The 20,868-nt window shown below is 39.8% G+C and overlaps 2 protein-coding genes across 8 annotated transcripts in view; both read left to right on the plus strand.

Moving 5' to 3' along the window:
• Positions 1 to 20,868, plus strand: part of CTNNA2 (catenin alpha 2) — a 1,079,777-nt gene that overhangs the window by 501,723 nt on the left and 557,186 nt on the right. The gene's annotated exons all lie outside the window — the stretch shown is intronic.
• On the plus strand, positions 1,718 to 5,927 carry LOC140601276 (small ribosomal subunit protein eS6-like). Its single transcript, XM_072770006.1, has 2 exons — positions 1,718 to 2,408; positions 5,046 to 5,927. The coding sequence occupies exon 2, from the start codon at positions 5,140 to 5,142 to the stop codon at positions 5,887 to 5,889; it is 750 nt and encodes a 249-aa protein (XP_072626107.1). The 5' UTR covers positions 1,718 to 2,408; positions 5,046 to 5,139; the 3' UTR covers positions 5,890 to 5,927.

Genomic DNA, 20,868 nt, shown 5'->3' on the forward strand with positions numbered 1-20,868 from the left:
CTAAGCTTCCTAAGGGAACTCATTGTACAAACATTTAGAAGAAAACTCGTCCTGGTTCTGGACAGATTTAATACTTATTCTGGTTTCTATTTCTGCTTAATGAATTACCCTCAAAACCAGTGGTCTAGAACTACAGACATTTTATTTGACTCACAGTTCTGAAGGTAAAGGGTTTGGAAAGGGCTCAACTGGGCATTTCTCATTTTGGGATTTCTCCTGAGGTTGCAGGCAGATGCCACCTGATACTATTGCCATTGAAGGCTTGAAACTCAAGATGACTCTTGCCTATGGTTGGTAGTTTATCCATCTGTCAGCTGAGAGTTCAGCCAGACTGTCCCCCAGAGCACCTACATGGTGTATCCAGGGTACCTACAGGTGTTAGGGTACTCAGACTTGGTAATATGTGGTGGCTTCCACTGGAGCAGGCCCTCCAAGGGAACCAGGCAGAAGCTGCTTGGCCTTTTATGACTTAGCCTTCCACATCGAGCAGAGTCCTTTCTGCTGTATCAATCGGTCAGAGCTGTTATAAGAGTACCCAAGGGGACCCCATCAATGGGAAAACTTTTTTTTTTTCTTTTAGGAAAAAAGCCACGTTTTAAAACTATCACAATCCTTTAATCTCTTATTTCAACTATTGTTTTAGTTGCAATAGCATTTGACTGTTTTATTGTTTTCTCCTATTCTTCTTAAACTTCCTCCAAATACCTAAAAGGGTAACTCTATTTATGCTTTCTTTTACAAATGTAAATTAAGTGCCCATCAGGATTTTGCAAGAAACCCACCACACCCAATTAAACAATTGAGCAAACCTGCAAGTTACTGTCAGTTCATCAGTAATCATTGTCTCAATCAAGAGCACTTTTCCTGATTCTCACATCATAAACTCTTTAATCTCAAATTGTTTTCATCCCCTGAATCTGTGATATCATTTTTTTTTTTTTAATTTGTCCAGAATAGTACTGCCATGCTCTAGAATAGCGACAAAGAGGCACACTACAGATTTCACTCTGAGTTGCACCATCTGGATCAGGGGCTTAGAAATATATCCTAGTGAAATTTCATGAAAATGGGCCATTGGAAAAAAAATGTGTATTGTTAATCTTTGAGGAAACAATAGAATGGAAATAAAGATGGCATATTTTTTCAGTGTAATGAACCTCGACAGTTTCCATTGTGGCTGCCGGAGCGCGTTTGATTGCCAGTTGTTAAATGAGCCTGCATCTCGAAAAGTGGGAGTAGATCACTCAGAGCAGCAGACAGATGATGTTTGCTTTAAAGAGAGAGATTAAACCATTGCAAATATCATTAAGGACAGTTGCACAAAGACCGGTGTTCTGCTGCTTCCCCAGGCAGCAGATTGAATCTGTCCCTTCCTCTCCTTTCTTGTTTGCAGAAGAGTTTTACAGAGGAGGGTGGTTTCCAAAGAAGGCCTTCCCTCATCCACAGGTATAATGACAGTGATAACAAATGGAACATTTGGGAGCAACTGGGAAAGTTGCTGAGAAACTGTGCCATGCCTCCCCTGCCTCCTTTCTGATGTTTGGGTTGGCCTTGACTCTATCGCTTGTTTCTCGAAAATTTTCTGGTCCCTTGCTAAGAAAGAGTTAAATGTCCCAAAACGTCTTAATCAAGTCACTCAGACTCTCAAGATATCTATGTCTTCACCCACAGGAAAAAGAAATCACAAGGACACTCTAGGTTCTTAACAAGATGAAACCTACTACATAGTACTACTGGAGAGAAGATCAAGGATAAGTACCCCCCTGAAGAGCTCGCTCTTCCTGCCTATGTCCAGTTCTCCACATTAGAAGCTTAGTGCTTTTTGCCCTGTGTTGAGAAAAAATCCTACAAAGCAAGAATACAAGAACTGCTACAATGTTATAAGAATTACTCTAACAGAGGACAAGAGACTGTTCAGACCCATCCATGCCCCAGGCATCCACACCTCAGAAACTAAGATCTAGAATCTTTCTTCCAAAAGCCCCAAAGAAGATGCTCTCATAGTTTTATTAGTGAAGCAGTTCCATAGCAGCTGCACTTTTTACAAAATGAACATTTTTCTGTCAGAGACTTTGTGTAATTTCCAGTCCTTTGACCAATGGTGTTACTGTTATGAATACCATTTTATTAATATATGTAATATATATTCCAAACAGTGGAGTACTATTCAGCCTTTAAAAAGGATATTTTGCAATATCATGACAATATGGATGAACCTTGAGGACATAATACTAAGTGAAATAAGCCAGTCACAGAAAGAGAAATACTACATGATTTCCTTTATATGAAGAATCCAAAATAGTCTGATTCATTGATTTACAGAGTGGAATGGTGGTTTTTCAGGGGCTGGTAGGCAACAGGAAATGGGCAGTCATTTATCAATGGGCATAAGGTTTCAGTTAAGTAAGGTAAGTTCTAGAGATCTGTTGTAATACATTGTACCTATATATCGTATGCTTAAACATTTACTAAGATTATAGACCTCATGTCACTCCTAGCTATGTGATGCATACAAGCCACTTCACCTCTGGTTTTGTTTCAATTTTTAATCTTTTATATTTAAGTCAATTTATATACTTAATGAAGCCATATTTTAATGTTGTGTGTATTTTTTAAAGATTTTTTTAGTTGCGAGAGAGAGAGAGAGAGAGAGTGAAAGAGAGAGAGAGAGAGAGAGGTGGGGGGTTAGGGTAGAGGCAGAGGGAGAAAGAATCTCAAGCCACCTCTGCACTGAGCATAGAGCCCTATACTGGGCTCAATCTCATGACCCTGAGAACATGACCTGAGCTGAAATCAAGAGGCAGCTACTCAATCAACTGAGCCACTCAGGTGCCCTTTAATGTTGTGTATTTTAAATATGACTATACTTTTAATATTTTTGAGATAGAAGTCACATACTATAAAATTCACCTTTTGAAAGTGTACAGATCAGTGTTTTTTAGTGTATTCAGAGTTGTGCAGCCATAACCACTGTCTAATTTTATAACATTTCATCCCCTAAAAGGAGCTCGATAACTACTCATAGTCACTCTTTTTCCCTTCCCTTCCCTCAACCTCTGATAATCACTAATCTACAGAAATCTACTTTCTGTAGATTAGTCTCTATGCCTTTGCCTTTTCTGGACCTATCATATATATGGAATCATTTGCTATGTGGCCTTTTGTGTTTAGCTGCTTTCACTTAGCATAATGTACTTCTTTATCTCTATTTCCCATCTATAAAATGGGGATAAAGACAACTACCTTGAAAGATTATTGTAAAGATCATTTACACAAAAAAATTATAATCAGGAAATGATAGCTCATTAGTCAGGACAATAATAATAATAATCAATAATAATAATAATAGTCAACCTTAATAAAAATAAGGTTATGAGAAAGGCAAACCACGGGGTCCAGATTTTAAAGGGAATGGAGGCCCTGGGGAGAGGTGCTGTAAGCCTACACTACCCAACACAGTAGCCTTAAATTAATTAAGGCTACATTTAAAATTTAAAATTAAACCAGAAGCACCTGTGTGGCTCACTTGGTTGAGCAGCTGACTCTTGATTTTAGCTCAGGTCATGATCTCTTGTCACTCTCCCTCTGCTCCTCTCCCCACTCACGTGTGTGTGCATATACTCTCTCTCACTCTCTCTCTCTCAAATAAATACATAAATAAAATCTTTAAAAAATAAATTTAAAATTAAATCAAATTAAAAAATTTGTTCTGCAGGGTAGCCCCGGTGGCTCAGCGGTTTAGCGCCGCCTTAGCCCAGGGCTTGATTCTGGAGACCCGGGATCGAGTCCCACGTCCAGCCTGCTTGTCCTTCTGCCTCTCTCTCTCTCTCTCTCTCTCTCTGTCTCTAATGAATAAATAAATAAAATCTTAAAAAAAAATTTTGTAGGGATCCCTGGGTGGCGCAGCGGTTTGGCGCCTGTCTTTGGCCCAGGGCACGATCCTGGAGACCCGGGATCGAATCCCACGTCGGGCTCTCGGTGCATGGAGCCTGCTTCTCCCTCTGCCTATGTCCCTGCCTCTCTCTCTCTCTGTGACTGTCATAAATAAATAAAAATGTTTAAATAAAAAAAAAAATTTTGTTCTGCAGTCACACTAGCTACATATCAACATGTATTCCATAGCCATGTGTGTCTAGTGGTTACTATATTGGACAGCATGAAATAGAACATTTCCATTATTGCAGAAATTTATGTAGGAGATCACTGCTATAGACAAAACCTTTCTGACAACTGAATTTATAGTCTTTGGGAATGAGAAATTCATCACGTGTGACTCTTTAGGTATTAAGAGAGAAAGCAGTCCCTGAAACACTCAGTTTGCTGACTCTTGGCAATCAGCAAGCCTTCCTTCACTGAGTGTTCCTTGGCATGTGCAGATTGGGAGCAGCCACTGGCTCAGTGTCTGCCCCATGGCCTTCCTGAATGAAAGAAAAATGCAGATGAGACTTCTTGAAAGAAAACCACAGACCTATCCATTTATCCTGAGAAGTTCATGTTAAGCAGATTTGCCACCCACAGAGGAAACATTCAGGTAGAGGAATTCTGGACCCTTCCAGAACCTGGCAATTTTATCAATAGTGAGAGCCTGAAAGATGGTTGAAAGGATACATGAGCACAACTAGAAGATCATACTCAAGGTCAAATCCGAAGGGTAAGGGACAGCCTTAAGTGAGAGCATGAGCAGTCATGCAATCCTATCAGTTTGTTTCAGAGACATTTTCCTTAATTCATCTTATGCTGCCAATTTAAGTGAGCCACTGAGCATTTGGAGGGCCTTCATGGTTGTATTTTATACCACCCCTGTGAAGCAAATATATTCCATTGTGAACAAGTCTCTATTTTATGACTGAAGAAGGCCTACCATGAGCCACTTATGGCAAAAGATGGTTTAAGGAGGTTTGTAAAGAAAATAGGGAGGTCAGATTTAGAAAAAACATGTACCCCATTAAGTTTTGAATTTCATATAAACTATAATTCTCAGTATAATTAGGCACCATGCAGTATTTGATAAATGCTAAAATATTTGCTTTTTATCTGAATCTCAGATTTAACTGGGAGACCTGTATTTTATGTGGTGACCTTAAAAGCAAGTGGAAGGCTCTTTTTCGTGGCACCTCCGAGGTGGTAGGCCGCTTCAGGATGAAGCTGAACATCTCTTTCCCAGCTACTGGCTGCCAGAAACTCATCGAAGTGGATGATGAGCGCAAACTGCATACGTTTTATGAGAAGCATATGGCCACAGAAGTTGCTGCCGATGCTCTGGGCGAGGAATGGAAGGGTTACGTGGTGCGAATCAGTGGTGGCAATGACAAACAAGGCTTCCCCATGAAGCAGGGTGTCTTGACCCATGTCCACGTACGCCTGCTGCTGAGTAAGGGGCATTCCTGCTACCGACCCAGGAGTACTGGAGAGAGGAAGTGCAAATCTGTTCGGGGTTGCATTGTGGATGCCAATCTCAGTGTTCTCCATTTGGTTATTGTGAAAAAAGGGAAGAAGCATATTCCTGGACTCATTGTTACTACTGTGCCTCGTCGCCCGGGGCCCAAAAGAGCCAGCAGAATCCGAAAGCTTTTTAATCTGTCAAAAGAAGACGATGTCTGCCAGTATGTTGTTAGAAAGCCCCTAAACAAAGAAGGTAAGAAACCTAGAACCAAAGCACCCAAGATTCAGCGTCTTGTTACTCCACGTGTCCTCCAACACAAACGTCGGCGTATTGCTTTGAGGAAACAGCGTACTAAGGAAAATAAGGAAGAGGCTGCAGATTTTGCTAAACTTTTGGCCAAGAGAATGAAGGAGGCCAAAGAAAAACGCCAGGAACAGATTGCCAAGAGATGGAGGCTGTCTTCCCTGAGAGCTTCTACCTCTAAGTCTGAGTCCAGTCAAAAATGAGATTTTCTAAGAGTGACAAAATAAATAAGATCAGACACACACACACACAAAAAAGCAAGTGGAAGGTTTGCTGGTGAGGGAAAGTACATCTTGGGACAGTGGGAAGGAAGGGGCAATGACGATGGAAAAGAAGATACATTAACTTAATTGATATAAATGAATTAGGCTAACATAATTCTGGGGCAGACTCGGTTACAACCAAAGCTAGAAAACTCAGTTCAACCAATTGATTGAGTGCCTCTTGTGCACCAAGTATATGATACCATATGCTGAGAAATTGGGATTAAGAAGACAGAGTCACTGACCCAGAGTAACTTGCTCTCTTGTGGAAGAAACAAATATGCAAATTGATAGTAGAAAGAAAATGTTAGAAACAAAATCTAAAGTAATGTTGCAGTACTGATAGGGAGGAAGGAGTCATTAGTTCTGCCTGTGAGTTCAGAGAGAACTCTTGTAGGGGAAGTGATGCCTAAATTGGAGTCTAAGGAATGAAAACAAGAAAGCACAGAGCAGTTTATGAAAGGGCAGGTGTGATTGCAAGGTTGGCAAGCTGTCAGCTGTGGTAGGAATCAGGGACACCTATAGATGGGAAGGTAGCTTGAGATCAAGTTAAAAGATGATCTAGAATCATGCCATTAGGGCTATCATCTAAAGGTTATGGGGAGACATTCCAACAGGGAGAAGCAAGATCTAATCTGTAATTTAGGAAATGATAATAGAAATTTAAATGGCAATATAATTGAAAATTTTAAAAAGAATGGAAAACATAGGACTAAAGTTGGTAAATAATTTTGTGGTTTTTCTTTTAAATGATATCATTTTGGGCCAGTTTATGGTTCATTCATAAGGGGAGCAATCAAGAATAGCAAAGAGTTTGGACTTGAGGTCAGATGGTGCCGGGATGAACCCCGGCTCTTCTGCCCTGACAAAGTCACTTAACATCAGTCTGCATCTGAAAGATGAGGGCAAAAGGGCACACTTCACGGGGATTTATGAGTTTTAAAGAAAGTGCTTTGCATATAAAATGCTTAGCATAAAATTCCTGACAGTGCTCAAACGATAACAAATTGTCACAAATTTTGATAGAATCAATGTAACTTTTTAAACAATTTTTACCTATAGAGTTTGTTCCTAACTCACAAATTTAGACCTCTCGTCCCGTTGGACATTCCAAACTCACAGCTGTTTCTAAAAGTCGGGGGCCCCAGGCACACATGTTCACATCTGGACCCCTTGTACCAGACCGTGCTGTTTCCCAGGCAGCAGGTTCTGGAGTGTCTTTTCTTTAACATCATGGGAGGCTTTCTGGCTCCCACTGTTGTAGTCTTAGCTCCATAAGGGCTGTACCATTGTCTGTGTAATGGTCCTGTCCTTAGGGTGTTCCAGAGTTTAATGAAGTTGCTCTTTTTGAATTTTTTCCCCTTTTCTGTTCTCTATACAAGCCTGCTATGTGTCCATTAGGGATTTTGGCAGAAAAAAACATGCTGTCTTCATAAATCACCCCTTTCCACCAAAGACCACAACTTGCCTGGGTTTCACTTGCCTGGGTTTTAGCCTGATGCCTCAACCTGACATGTTCCACGAGGCTCCTCGGTCGCCTGTTATAAGGAGAGATTCTTCCCCTGTTGTGCTCTCCTTGCTGTCCTGTGCAAACAACAAAATAAAGTAGGGATTATAAGTAAAATAATATTTTTTCTTTATAAGTCGATGCTGCCCATTTGAGTTACTATAGTGGTGAGCTGAGTATCACCACAAAGGGGCAGGTGGGGATGGAGGGAGCCTGAATAAAGTTTTTACAATCTGCTGATCAGTCTCTATGCTGCATTCCTAAATCCTCAAGTCATAAAATATTCATGACAGGTGAAGTTACATTAAGTCAGAGTATGAACAGGATTGCCCTGTGTTCCCTTCCCTCATCTAGGCAGGGATGGCTCTCTTTGCCTTAGAGAGCCAACAGACTCGGTGTGCCTCCTGTCCCGCTGACCAGTAAATCAGAGACATATGTGGCTAATCATTTTTCTCTTGCAGCATGTTTACAAAGTCAGCCCACCACATGTCCTTTGCATTGTGTTCCTTGCTGCCATGCCCAGATATGCCATCTGCTGAGCTCTTAGGCACTAGTTTTATAGTTGTGGGTATGTGAGAAATTAGTATAGAGAAGCCTACAACCTGGACAAGGATAAACAGAGTCCCCTGGAGGGGGACGCTGGACAGGTTCACAGATCACAGCAGCTCTGAGTATAGGCTGTGGACCCAAACCCCTATTGAGTAGAAAACCTGATAAAAACTCCTTATGGAAAATCTGGCTCATTAGTAATTATTTTCTCAGTATATATTATTTTCTCAGTATAATGTTGAATCCACTTCTGTTTTCTGAATTCTGTTGTATTATGTAATCTTGAGTGGGGCGGGGGGTGGTTGGGACATGTTTTCTATGGTTTGTAAACACACATAGATTCGAGCAAATCATGGCAACAGGGATTTAGGTAAATCCTATTCTGTTCAGTAGATCATTCATATTTTAAATGTGAAAGCTTGCTGTTTATCCTCTAGAAAAGCAAGCAATTAACTTTCACTGCAAACACTACACCTGCACATTTGTCTATAAATTTACATTTTTGGATATTAGCAAAATTGCAGGGCATAACAAAATAGATCCAAAAATCAATTTGAGCAACAACAAAATCTGAGGGCTAGCTTAATAGAGCAGAGGAGTAAGTAGAAAGGAAGCCAGGGAACTGAGAGGCTGCCACTCAGTCCATGCCAGTGTCTCTTTCTGAAGATCTCCTGAAGAATCTGAAGAAACTGAAGAATGACTGGGTTTCCAGTGGAGTTCTGGCTCCTCTGGAAGAGTAATGTGCAGAAAAACAGGTTCCACAGAAGCATCTCAGTGTCTCCAATTTTCCCTAACCAAGAGATAGAAAAATATTCTCAGCATTTTTTTGTCTATTGAAAATTTCATTTGTTGTAGTGCATTTTTTCCCTCAACAGACCTGTGTTCAATTAATTCTAAGATAAGTAGGTTTTTTAAAAAATATTTTATTTATCTGAGAGAAAGTGTTTATGAAAGTGTACCAATGGTTTGGGAAGCAGACTCCCCACTGAGTAGGGAGCCTGATGTGGGGCTCTATCCCAGGACATGGGCAAAGGCAGACACTTAGCCAACTGGAGCCACCCAGGCACCCTGAGAAGTAGGTATTTTAAGTAGTTTACATATCTCATTGATTTTGAGAGGAATAAAGATACATCAAATGTGCGTGTGACCTTTAATTGCATAGGATCATTAATGTTTGACTTCTTCAGGACTTTAAATATCATCTCAAATACTAACATTTCAGATGAAGAAACTAAGATTGAGATAAATGAGACAATTTGTCCAAAACTTGTCATGAAACAAGAGTAAATAGACCAGGTAATAAAAACCACCATGTATATTTGCCCATGTGTCCTCCAGTCCACACACAGATGTGTGTCTCATATAGGTATGATACATCTTTGGTGCCATATAGGTATTAATTCAAGCCATATTGAATTCCTGTATGAAACAGAACACCCTACCATGTACAATATGACCTCCCTGCAGTAGATACATCTGTTTGGTAGAAGACTTGAGATCACTTGCCAATTGAAGCTGCAGATTGCAATACATGCATTTGAAAAACTTCTATAAAATTAATTTATTATAAAGGATGTGTCAGTGAGGCTATCCCTACTTCAAATACAGTAAAACTTAAGTGTGTGTATATATATATATATGTATATATATATATGTCTTATATATATGTAAGTCTCTATATATAGAGATAATATATAATATTAATATATTATATACAGAGATAATATATATTAATATATAATAAATATTATATTATAATATATAATAATATAGAGATAATATATAATATATAATACATATAATGTATATCTGTATAGATATAGGTATTTCTTTAATTTTCTTAAATCCAGCCACATTTAATAATTTAAGCAGTATAACTGTGAATGATCATAACAACTCTTTGTTGACCTGCATCTTCAGGTGGAGAGGATTTGAAATGGGTAGAAACAGTTTGCATAAAATAGAGAGGCCTCCTTTCTTATAATCTGTACTCAAAGAGACAGTGTGAGTGTGTCCAGAAGTTCCAGATGGGACAGAGGCCCTCTGTTATTTCTGAGCATGTGCACTCAAATTGAACTAAATAACAGTGGGTTGAAATTGGCTTCCATCTATTTTTCTCTTTTTATCATTGTTTCTGTTTTTTTTTGTTTTTGTTTTTTTTTTTCTGCTTCATTTGTTCCCTGTGTCTTTAGTGTAGGGTGAGGAATTAATATTTTAGGATTATGCTTTTCTAAGATGGTTTTTTAAAAAAAAAATTACTGTTTGCATTCCCGTGTACCTCATTCAGGTCATTACCATGAACTTGGCTGAAGTTAGAACTTTTCTTTATAGCCTATTTTTATCCTCCAAAGCAGATTATTTATCGCTTACCCACACTTATTCTGGCTTTTCAGATTTAGACTAGTGGTATTCTGCTCTTAGTTCTCACGAACACTTAGGCATTTTCAAGGTGATTTCCTCCAAAAGTAATATATATAAAAAGTGACCCCAAGATGTGTATACATGCAAAATGAAAATGCAGGTGGGTGATACTAAGACAACTTACAGTTCAACAGTCCTTTAAACTTTACTGAGTAAATATCTGCATACTGGGGCAGCCCAGGTGGCTCAGTGGTTTAGCGCCGCCATTGGCTCAGAGATCGAGACCCAGGATCAAGTCCCACGTAGGACTCCTGCATTGAGCCTGCTTCTCCCTCTGCCTGTGTCTCTGCCCTCTTTCTCTCTGTGTCTCTCATGAATAAATAAATAAAGTCTTTTGAAAAAAATCTGCATCCTGTGAGACACGTTGTTACTCCCACTTTATAGATGAAGAAAACTGAGAAGTCAAGAAATTCTCTTAGTTGATAGAAATAGGACTCAAGGTCAGTTGTTCTTCCTCCAAATTGAGTGCACTCTAGGACTCGGGTTGTGGGTCTCCCAGCACTACCCATGGCTTTCTTTGTAATGCAATTCTCTGAATTGTAGTCAGTGCAAAGGAATCACCTATCCATCTTGTTAAAATGCAATTCTGATTCTGAAGCAGGTCTAGGATTCTCTGTAACAAACTCATTTTTTGCTGCCTACAGTTCCACACGACTTAGCAGCTTCCCGATTCCTGGGCCACTGGCACATATTGACTAGTAGAGTCCTAAGCAGTCTTCTGTTGGCACAGTGGTGTTGGCATGGCACATTTACCCCAACCTCAGTATGTTTTCCTACATTCATTTCTTCAACAAAATTAACTGCCTCTCCTCAGACAATATGTATGTAGGTATGAATGCATATATCTTTATATACACATCCTAAATCTTAAGAAATATATCTTAAATTATTATGAATATTAATGGACATAAATTGTTGTTTACAAATATTCATTGTGAAAAGTAGCACTGCAGAGGAGCACTTGGGTGGATTAGTCAGTTAAGCATCTGCCTTTAGCTCAGGTCATAATCCCAGGGCCCTGGGATTGAGCTCCACATCAGGCTCCATGCTCAGTGGGGAACTTGCTTCTTCCTCTCCCTTTGCCCCTCCCCTCATGCTCTCTTTCCCTCAAATAAATAAATAAAATATTTTTAGGGATGCCTGGGCTGCTCAGCAGTTGAGTGTCTGCCTTTGGCCCAGGGCGTAATCCTGGAGTCCCAGGATCGAGTCCTGCATCCAGCTCTCTGCATGGAGCCTGCTTCTCTCTCTGCCTATGTCTCTGCCTCTCTCTCTCTCTGTGTCTCTCATGAATAAATAAATAAAATCTTTAAAAAAGCTTTTTTTTTTAATTAAAAAATAAAAATAGAAAGTAGCTCTGTAGAGATCTATTTAATTAAGTGGACCATACACTGACAAGTGGTGTTTTTGCATCCCATGTGACTGAAAACCATAGATATAAAGAAAATTAAAAATGCCCATTCACTGTTACATTGTGTGATTTTGCTCAGTTGATGCAACCAAATTGAGGCTTGGTTTGTTCTGAGGGCTCAACCTCCCAGACTTTCCCCTAAGTGATTGGGTCTTAAGCTCTAAACTTTTAAGGAGCCTTTTACTTAACTGGTGCACATGCATTCTAGACTTTCAACCAACACCTCGACTTCTCTCTCATGCTTATGACTAGTTATGAGCTTCTGGCTAGTGGGCCAAATCTTAACTGCAATTATGTTTTATTGGGCCCACAACACTTTAAAACTATTTTTGAACTTGTAAAGTTGCTAAAACTTAAGATTTGAGCAATTTCACATGAAAATCCAGATTTCTGGTGACTGTAAACTGGAAGGCTTGTCATCATAGGATCTGAGTTGCAGTTGCATTTGCAGTAACAGAGGCCGAAGAGCAGCTTTAGGTTGGGGATGTACTCTCCAGTTTGCTATAGACCCGGCCATGTATAAGGCCAATCCTCTGGTCTTCCCAGCATTTCTTGCCTGGCATCAGCATTGTGTTTGGGACTTTGAAACAGAACAGCCTCTATAGAGGTTTGAGACCATATGAGTGTTCCCATATGTAGTCCAACATAGCTGATGACTTTCAGAGAAGCAGAAGGTACCCCAAATTGGTGCCTTCTGAGTGCATAGGTTTTTTAGTTATAAGGAAGGTTGGAGAATAATTTTTACTCTGGGTAACCTTGTTCCCAGCAAAGGATAGCAAGGAGAGATCAGGTATTAGGTATTGCCCCTGGCAATCTCTGCAGGGGCTACATGGTTTGAAAATTCCCCAGAGAATTGCACATAGTAGACATTAGGTAAATATCATAAGGAAACGGGAAAAAAAATAATGGAGCTTCAACAACCTCTATTTTATATTCAACTATTGGTCATCCATACACTGATGAAATTGCTGTGAACTATATATGCTTCTCTTTTTCCTTTATATATTTCCCTCATGCCTTATTCCTACGGCTTTGCTTTGCTTTACCACCACTAGTAAATCAACCAAGTGTTTAAATCCTATGCAAGGTACTATTGGAGGATCAAGAGATAGTATGCCCCTTTCCCATATAAATAGGCAAATGTTTTACTATGGTTCTTTACCACACATGAAGTGCAATTTCCCAGCGAGATTGATGCTAAAGTTTCACCATTCCTTACAGTATCTGTATTAGCTTAAGGAGCAAACTCACTCTTGGCACTTTTGGAGGGATCAGAGTGCTGTCAGCATAACCCTTTCTAGGGTATCCTTCCACCACCACATGTGGTGTCCTTCCAAACAGTGAGAACAGAAACAATTCCCTGCAGTGAATTCTTGCAACAAAATATGAATTCAAAAAACCCCACTCCAAGAAGATGTGGAGCTTACTCATTTTAGAACAAAAGTTCTCATTTCTCGCAGAAGAATAAATGTAAGGTCCCATTCTGTTTGAATTAGTTTATAGAAGTTGGATTTACAAAAAGCTTTTTGCACTTAAAACTTTTTAAAACTTTTATTTTACAAAGTAAATCTATAAGTTAAAAAGAAGCTTGTTAATAGTTTCTGTTAAGGAAAAGTGAATAGTTACACTACTCTCACAGTTGAAGATGCCCCGATTGGTTCTTTGCCAACTGGGGGCAGAGGATACAAATATCATCTCATTCTTGAATGAAAGTGTCATGTAATTTGCCCTGAATTAACTTTCTCAAATATACTATTAAGATGTAATGTGTATATTTTTGGTCCTTTAAGTGAAAAAAACACATATTTAGGGCCTAAATGTTCATTAAGGGAGAAGGTCTTTCACCTTTTGGGGAGCAGATCCCTGAGGGTGGCCTTGGATCTGCAGGTGGTCCAGGCTTTGATGATGATATAGAATACTCCTACTTGGCCTCTGTGTGCTGTGAGTCCATCCCTCCTTTTAAGTTTGAGCACACATTCACAGGTTACCTGCTAATATCTGGATTAGGGGACACTATATTGAAGGGGCAAGTGATATAACCTATGTGCTGGGGACCTGTCCTTCCTTTGTCTCTTTTTGATTTCAGTGTTCATCAGCATTTCCCCATGAGCAGACAGAGGAAAGGGCCAGCACTAGGAACTAGACATCAACTCTCAAGAAAATTACATTTCAACAAATGGATTTGTTTTGTGTGTTTTGGAGAGGCTGAGGTGCTTTTATGCTTCAAGTCCCCAAATCAGAAAAAAAAAAAAAAAAAAAGAGAGATCTGAGAATTACCTTGCTATAAGAGCTGATACCATTCCTGATTATAAGGAAATAAAACACCACCACTACCTTTCATACTAAAAGTGGAAGAAGAAAAAAGACTAGCTGGGGGAAAATAACAATCCATAGTCGTTCCCATTTATTCATCCATTTATAAAAAAGAAAAATTATGGAGTACGTATAGTCAGTGGTCTCTAGAAGTAATGGTCTGGTTTCCTTTTTGTTTCCGAGCATCTGCAAGAGTAATCTTGTCGTATTTAACATCTGCTCTGTGGATTCTCCTGAGAGCTGTAATAGAATGCTGGGTTTCCTTGTCATTCTGTAAAACAAGTTATTTTGAAGGAAGAAGATTAAGGGGCCTCCATATAAAATACATGTAATATCAGAATACTTTTTATTTTCAGAGCTTTAAAGTCCTAGACCGTATTCATTATTCCCAATTTGCAGAAAAGAAAAACAGAGCTAGCAAGTTCTGATAGCTGGCTGAAGGTTGTGTTGCAGGTGATGACAGGGGAAGACTCCTCATTTCTGATTCAGAGCTTTGTGCTGTCCCAGTGGACAATGCTACTATAATGTTTTGGTATTTCTAGTTATTCTCTGGGAGTCAGCTACAAAAAGTGAAGTGGGAAAGAGAAACATTAAAAATTATTTTTGTTTCAAAAGAGTCCGTATGACTGCCTATTCAGCAGGATGTGTTACTTCCAAGCATTGAAGTGAACTTACCTTTTAACTACATGCTAATGACCATCCAGCTGCTTTGTAAGGGAATTAGGTCCTTGGGAGCTCTTTGAGTAAAAGATGTTAAGTGCCATAGAACTTTAAAACTATTAGAACTAGAAGTAGAGATACCCCTACTAACACTTTCATTTCAGAAATGAAACCATACCCACGGAGATAGAGTGACCCACCCCAGGCCCCACTGCCAATAACTACACCAAGTCCAGTTCTGGGGTTCCTTCTAATGCTTCATTTTAAGCTGTTTTCCTCCATAAAGGGATAACTGGTAGGTATGTCAACTGGGAATTGCATTTCAGGCAGGTTTTTTTTTTTTTTTTTTACCTTCCCTCGTTACATAATACCTCAAAAGATTCTTCAGTTAATAGCTAAACAGCACTGTAATTGTCATAATTCATGCAACAGACCTTTTCTTTCATCTTCCGTTTTTTACTCTTTTTCTTCAAGATGCCTCTCAAGTATTACACTACTATTTTTAAAGAATCTGCTGAGAAACATCATGACACTGCATTTGTGCAAAATTACAGGCCAGACTCTTGTGTTAGAAATGCTGTCCTGTTAGCCCAGCACATTGCCACCCAAGCAAGGCTCATCACTCTTCGGCACGTACCGTATTTTGTGGCATGTAGTCTGGTAAGTTTGCCAGGTTCCCCTGTCACATATTGCAGCAAATCCCTCATGCAGGGCAGAGTCTGTGAGCAAACCTGCCTCACCTGGCACGACAGATGAAGAGAGGTGCTTACAACATCCTGGACTTAGAACAGTGTCTGGCACCTGTTGCCCAGTATCTATTTTGCATGGAATAATGAACATTTAAACCTTGCTTTTGCAAGGTTTTGGATCTCTGAATTTGAGTCAATAGCATCTGAGCCCCTCTCACTAAGCCATTTGTACTTTGCTTCTTTTCAAGTGCCAGGGAGTCTCCTGGATTCTCTCAGCGTGTCAAGGAATATTTTAGTCGCTTGGATACCAGCAAGCATTTAGGATGGTGGGTCCGTATCACTGATTCCTAATGATTCCAAGGGATTCAGAGCCATTTCTGCCCATCAGCGCGTGAGCCTACCTCTAAACTTCCTAGAATCAAGACAATCATTCTGCCCACACAAATTACTTCTCTTCTTGTCACCATGGCAACACACTTGCTCCCTTGCCCACCCCACCCTGTCTGCAATCAGCACAGAGCCACTGGCTTAATAAGGCCTGACAAACTTAAACAATGGGGATTTCTTGCCTTAAAGCCAAGATCTTTATTATTCACAGTGACCAGAACTGTGTGTTGCTATCTCTCCGACACTGCTAGGCATTTAGGACAAAACTGCCATGATTTATTTCTACTACTTATTCTCAGCTCATCTTTTTCCAAAGTCAATCAGCCAATCAATTGATCAATTAGAGGGAAAAACTTAAACTATTTGAATACTCAACAGAATAGTAGTATTTTGTCTGTCTACACCAGGATTTCTCAGTCTTCGCTGGTCCATGTGGTTGTGTAGGGGAGGGATGAGCAAGGAAGAGAGCCATGCCAAGGAAAGGGTGTGGTGCCTCTCTGCCTCCAGGTGGAGCACATTGTATATTTGCTTCTGGCTTCTGACCTCTTGCCCTGGACTCCCCTGCGCAGGACTCCAACATAACCTCACTAAACTCAGTTATACCTCTTTAGGGGCCACCTTATTGGACACTGGGAGAGAGAAGGATCAAGACCTGGAGACTCCTTGCAAGGTCAAGATCTCTGAGCCTTGGGCTGGACTCTCACCATAATTGGATGAAAGCAGACACTGGAGGGGTCCCTGCAAATTATGGCTGAGATGTCAGAGAATCTGGGAGCAACTTTGCCACCTCTAGGTCTCCAAGCCCAGAACTAGAAGAGAATGCTATACCGCAGAGCTGAAACAGCTGCCCTGATTGAACTTCTCAGTGCAAACAGGGCAAAGCATTCAATGTTTTCCATTTCTTACAAGATTAACTCCAAACCCCATGGCTGGCTCCCCAACTGCCTACCTCTCCCACTCATCTTTTCTTATCACTGTCTGCTTATAATCCTCTGTCTTGGCTATAAGGAGTGATATGTTGCTTTCTCAGTTTTCTTTCTTTCTTTTTCATGCCCTCAGGCCTTTGTTCTCATAGTCCCATTGATCTGGAATATTCTGCCCTCTTCTCTTCCTGCACGTCCTCAAAACGCATCCTAAATGGCCCAAAATAGGATAATGGATAAATGGATTTTATTATGTGATAGATACCATGGCATGGCACTTCTTCTTCCTTTCAGGGTCAAGGCATCTATCCCTCCAGCCGGCAGGAGTGTTGGCCACCGACCATTCACAGCTTAGTCCCTCTGCTATGAGAGCCTTGGGTTGAAGGAATCTGCCTTGCCCAAGGTCACATCTAATGACCAGTTTTTGTGCAAAGATACAGTGGCTTGGCCCCTTTGCTCTCATCTGAGACTACTGTGAAGGGCCATCCCAGCTGAGAACTCCTGATGAGGTGGGCTGAGGCCTTTGCTACAGCTGCATCACATCTGCAGCTCCCCCTCTGCCCCATCCTACCGCCCTCATTCCCTTAAAAGCAACCTGCTGAGAGTTCTCTCCGGAAGAACTCCAGCCTGCAAACCTCCATCTCCAGAGTCTACTTCCCAGGTAAGCCTAAGATATGGTAAATCTAGGATGAAGTAATATATAATCATTAAATATTTAGAATTATGTATTAAAGAATATTTAATGACATAAGCAACTGTTCAAGATAATGATGTAAATACAAAAACAAGAGGCAAACCTATGCATGCATTATATCCCTGGTTATGTAAGAATATACATGAAGGAAAGAGAGACTGAAAGAAAAGGAGCAACAAAAAGTCTTTTCAAAGAGAATTCCTCCTAAGATAGAAATAAAATAGCATCCATCTCTGGACTTTCATTTCTGTTTTTTGTTTGTTTTAAATATTCTACAATGAGCAAGTAATTCTTAGGAAACCTAATGAATTCATTTAATAGTAAAATGAAGGAATGTTATCCAACAACTCCCCAGAACACAACACACAAAAACAAGTCTTCTTAACCCACCCTTTGAGGACAGATGCAAAACTTCAGCGTTAGAGTTGGTCTCTCTCTGCTGTGTTCTCTTCCCTGTCCCCTCTCCAGTCCATGAATATGACTTCTTTCTTTTTTGTGTGCAGCTCTGTCCCTGTATGCATACATCTGGCATTAACCTTAACCACAGGGTCCTGTAAATATTTACATTTGTATCTCATATTACATTGAGAGTTGCGTTAGGGCAGAAGATCATGTCCCCATGTCTCGGACATCAACGCTGTAAACAGTAATGTTGTACTGACTGAATAAATGAGTGAATGAACTAGTGTTCAAAGTGGAGACTTGAAGAGTCAAGAATTTGATTGGCACGGGGACAAAATACTGGAAGTGAGGGAAAGGATGTAGAGAGAAGCATTGAAAGCTTAATTAAATGTTATCAGATTGTGTCAGAAGACTGTGGAACGGGAGGACCTCATCCTGCCTGTGCTTCCCTGCTCTGTGGTTTACAAAGAAACTTTGGAAAATGCTGACTTTACCACTGTGGCTTTGAAGATTTCAAGATAAGCATCAGCTTGGTTTCAGAAAGAAAATGATGAATGTTAATTTCAACTTTACAATGTTTTTGTTTTTAAATCATTCTTTAAAAAGTAAGTAAAGCTAGTGTTCTTTCTGGAATATTTTTGCATTTCTTCAATTTAAATTTTGGAAAATTGCATTTGAAACTTTCTGGCACTGTTTCCTGCCCCATCACTCTTCTCTCTAGAGTACTTACTAAAAAGTACTATATTTTTTTTTCTTAATTGATGTAAAATTTACTTACATAAAATTCACCACTTTATTTAGAAATTATGGTTCAGCGAGTGTTGCCTTTTTACCTTGAGTTTTGCTTCTCAAAGTGGCAATTAGCTGGTCTTTGCAAAGATACAAGGTATTTCTATTGAGCTGACCTTGCCATAATTGAGTAATTGATACCTTAATTTGAAGAACTAAACTTCGAATTTTTCCTTGTCTTCCTGTTACTAGAGAATATGGATCAAATTTGTTAGTGGTATGCAGAAAAATCTTCTTGGACTGATCCCTGCATATTCAACTTTTCTCAGCTTCCTTCCTCGTGTGCATTTTGAGCCCAAGACATACTCAAATATTTATACTTCCTCAAGTGAGCCATTCTCTCATGCTTTTATGTGTCTTTCTTTGCTTGGCGTATGCCTATACATCTTTCCTTCAGACAAAGTCCAGGCATTGTGATACTTGTGAAGCCTTCTCCATTCTCCCAACGCACAGTTGAGAGACAACACTCTTCCCCTCCATTTCCTTCTCCTCCTCTGCCTTCTTTTTCTCCTGTTTTTTTTTTTAATTAAAAAATTATTTTTTAAGATTTTATTTATTCAACAGAGGAGAGCACAAGCTAGCTTGAGCAGGGGGAGTACAGGGGAGGAAGGAGAAGCAGGCTCCTCCCTGAGCAGGGAACTTGAAGTGGGGCATAGGGCTCCTCAGGGGGCTTAATGCTGGCACTTGTTCCCGGGACACTGGGACCCCAGGGCAGGGCTGGATATGGGGGCTGGGCCCCAGGATCATGACTGAGTGGAAGGCAGTTGTTTGACTGAACTACCCAGGTGCCCCTCCGTGTCTCTCTCTGTCTCTCTGTCTCTCTCTCTCATTCTTTAAGCAACTTCACATGCCCTCAGTTCAACATTTTCCATATCGACTTGCAACTTTCAATTCCATTGTTTCCTAGTAAGATTGTGAATGCTTTGAGTGTAGGGGCTGTTTACCTATCTCTACTGTTCAGTGATTTTGAAATATTGTAGACACTCGGAAGCAAATTATTGACTGCAAAATTTAAAAAAGGCTCTAATATTTAGGAATCTCTTGCAGATAGGTAAAGAACTTTGATGGGATGTACCTTTGTGTACTCATCATGTGGATGTCTACAGTTAGGACTGTACCTGATGGGCAGTATTTGCCTTAAAGTAATGAGAGGAATAAGAAGCCGGGATGCTTACACTTCTAGAAATTTTGAAATTCCTTAGAGAAGGTTGCAAACTATTAATTAGATACATATCATGACAATATGTATTTTACAGCATTGATAAACCTGAACACTCATTCCACCCTGTTTTATTCTTGTTTCTCTTGAGCTTCAACACTGAATTTGTATTTGTAACACCTGCTGTTTCCATCCCAGGGTAATAGACTGTTTAGCATTTCATCATTTTCAAAATAAGGGAATTCATACTCTACCCACTTCTAGTTATTTGATATGGATCTCTTCTGAAAGGTCTCCAGGAATCATCTTGTAGTCTAGACTATATGACCAAGACTGAGGGCTATCAAACCAGTATATAAACTAAATAAAGAGAGAAATGCTATGATTATTGGAAACAGAAAGCAATAATGAAATGTGTGGAATTAGGGAGGGAACAGGAGAGAGAAGAGGGAGGAGGGGAGAGAGGAAGAAACCCAGTGAAACTATAATCGTCTTAATGCCAAATTCATTCTTGCTGCAAGCAGAACTTTCCCCACTCTAAGCTGGAATATGCTCTGACCTGTCCAATAAAACAAAAAGATTGGCTTATCAGTGTTCATATGCATAATAGTTATCTGGGGATTTGTTTAAAATGATGGATTCCTGAAACACAATCATTATCTTGAAGACCTATCTATACTCCCATGTTCATCGCAGCATTATTCATGATAACCTAGCTATAGAAAGCAACCTAAGTGTTCATCTATGGAAGAATAGATAAAACATGATATATACATATACATGCACTGAACTATTATTCAGCTTTTGAAAAGCAGAAATATTGTTATTTGTGGCACAATGGATGAACTTGGAGAGCATTATGCTAGTGAAACAAGCCAGACAGAGAAAGACAAATATTGCATTGTATCATTTATGTGAAGAATCCCCTCAAAAAAGGGAAATCATAGAATAGTGGTTTCGAGGGGCTGGTGGGTGGAGGAAACAGAAAGCTTGGCAAAAGGTTGCAAACTTTCAGTTA

The sequence above is a fragment of the Canis lupus genome, chromosome 12 (genome assembly GCF_048164855.1).
Source record: "Canis lupus baileyi chromosome 12, mCanLup2.hap1, whole genome shotgun sequence".
NCBI lineage: Eukaryota > Metazoa > Chordata > Mammalia > Carnivora > Canidae > Canis > Canis lupus.

Coding starts and splice junctions, on each gene's coding strand:
- LOC140601276 (XM_072770006.1), top strand. CDS start 5,140: ATGAAGCTGAACATCTCTTTCCCAGCTACTGGCTGCCAGAAACTCATC.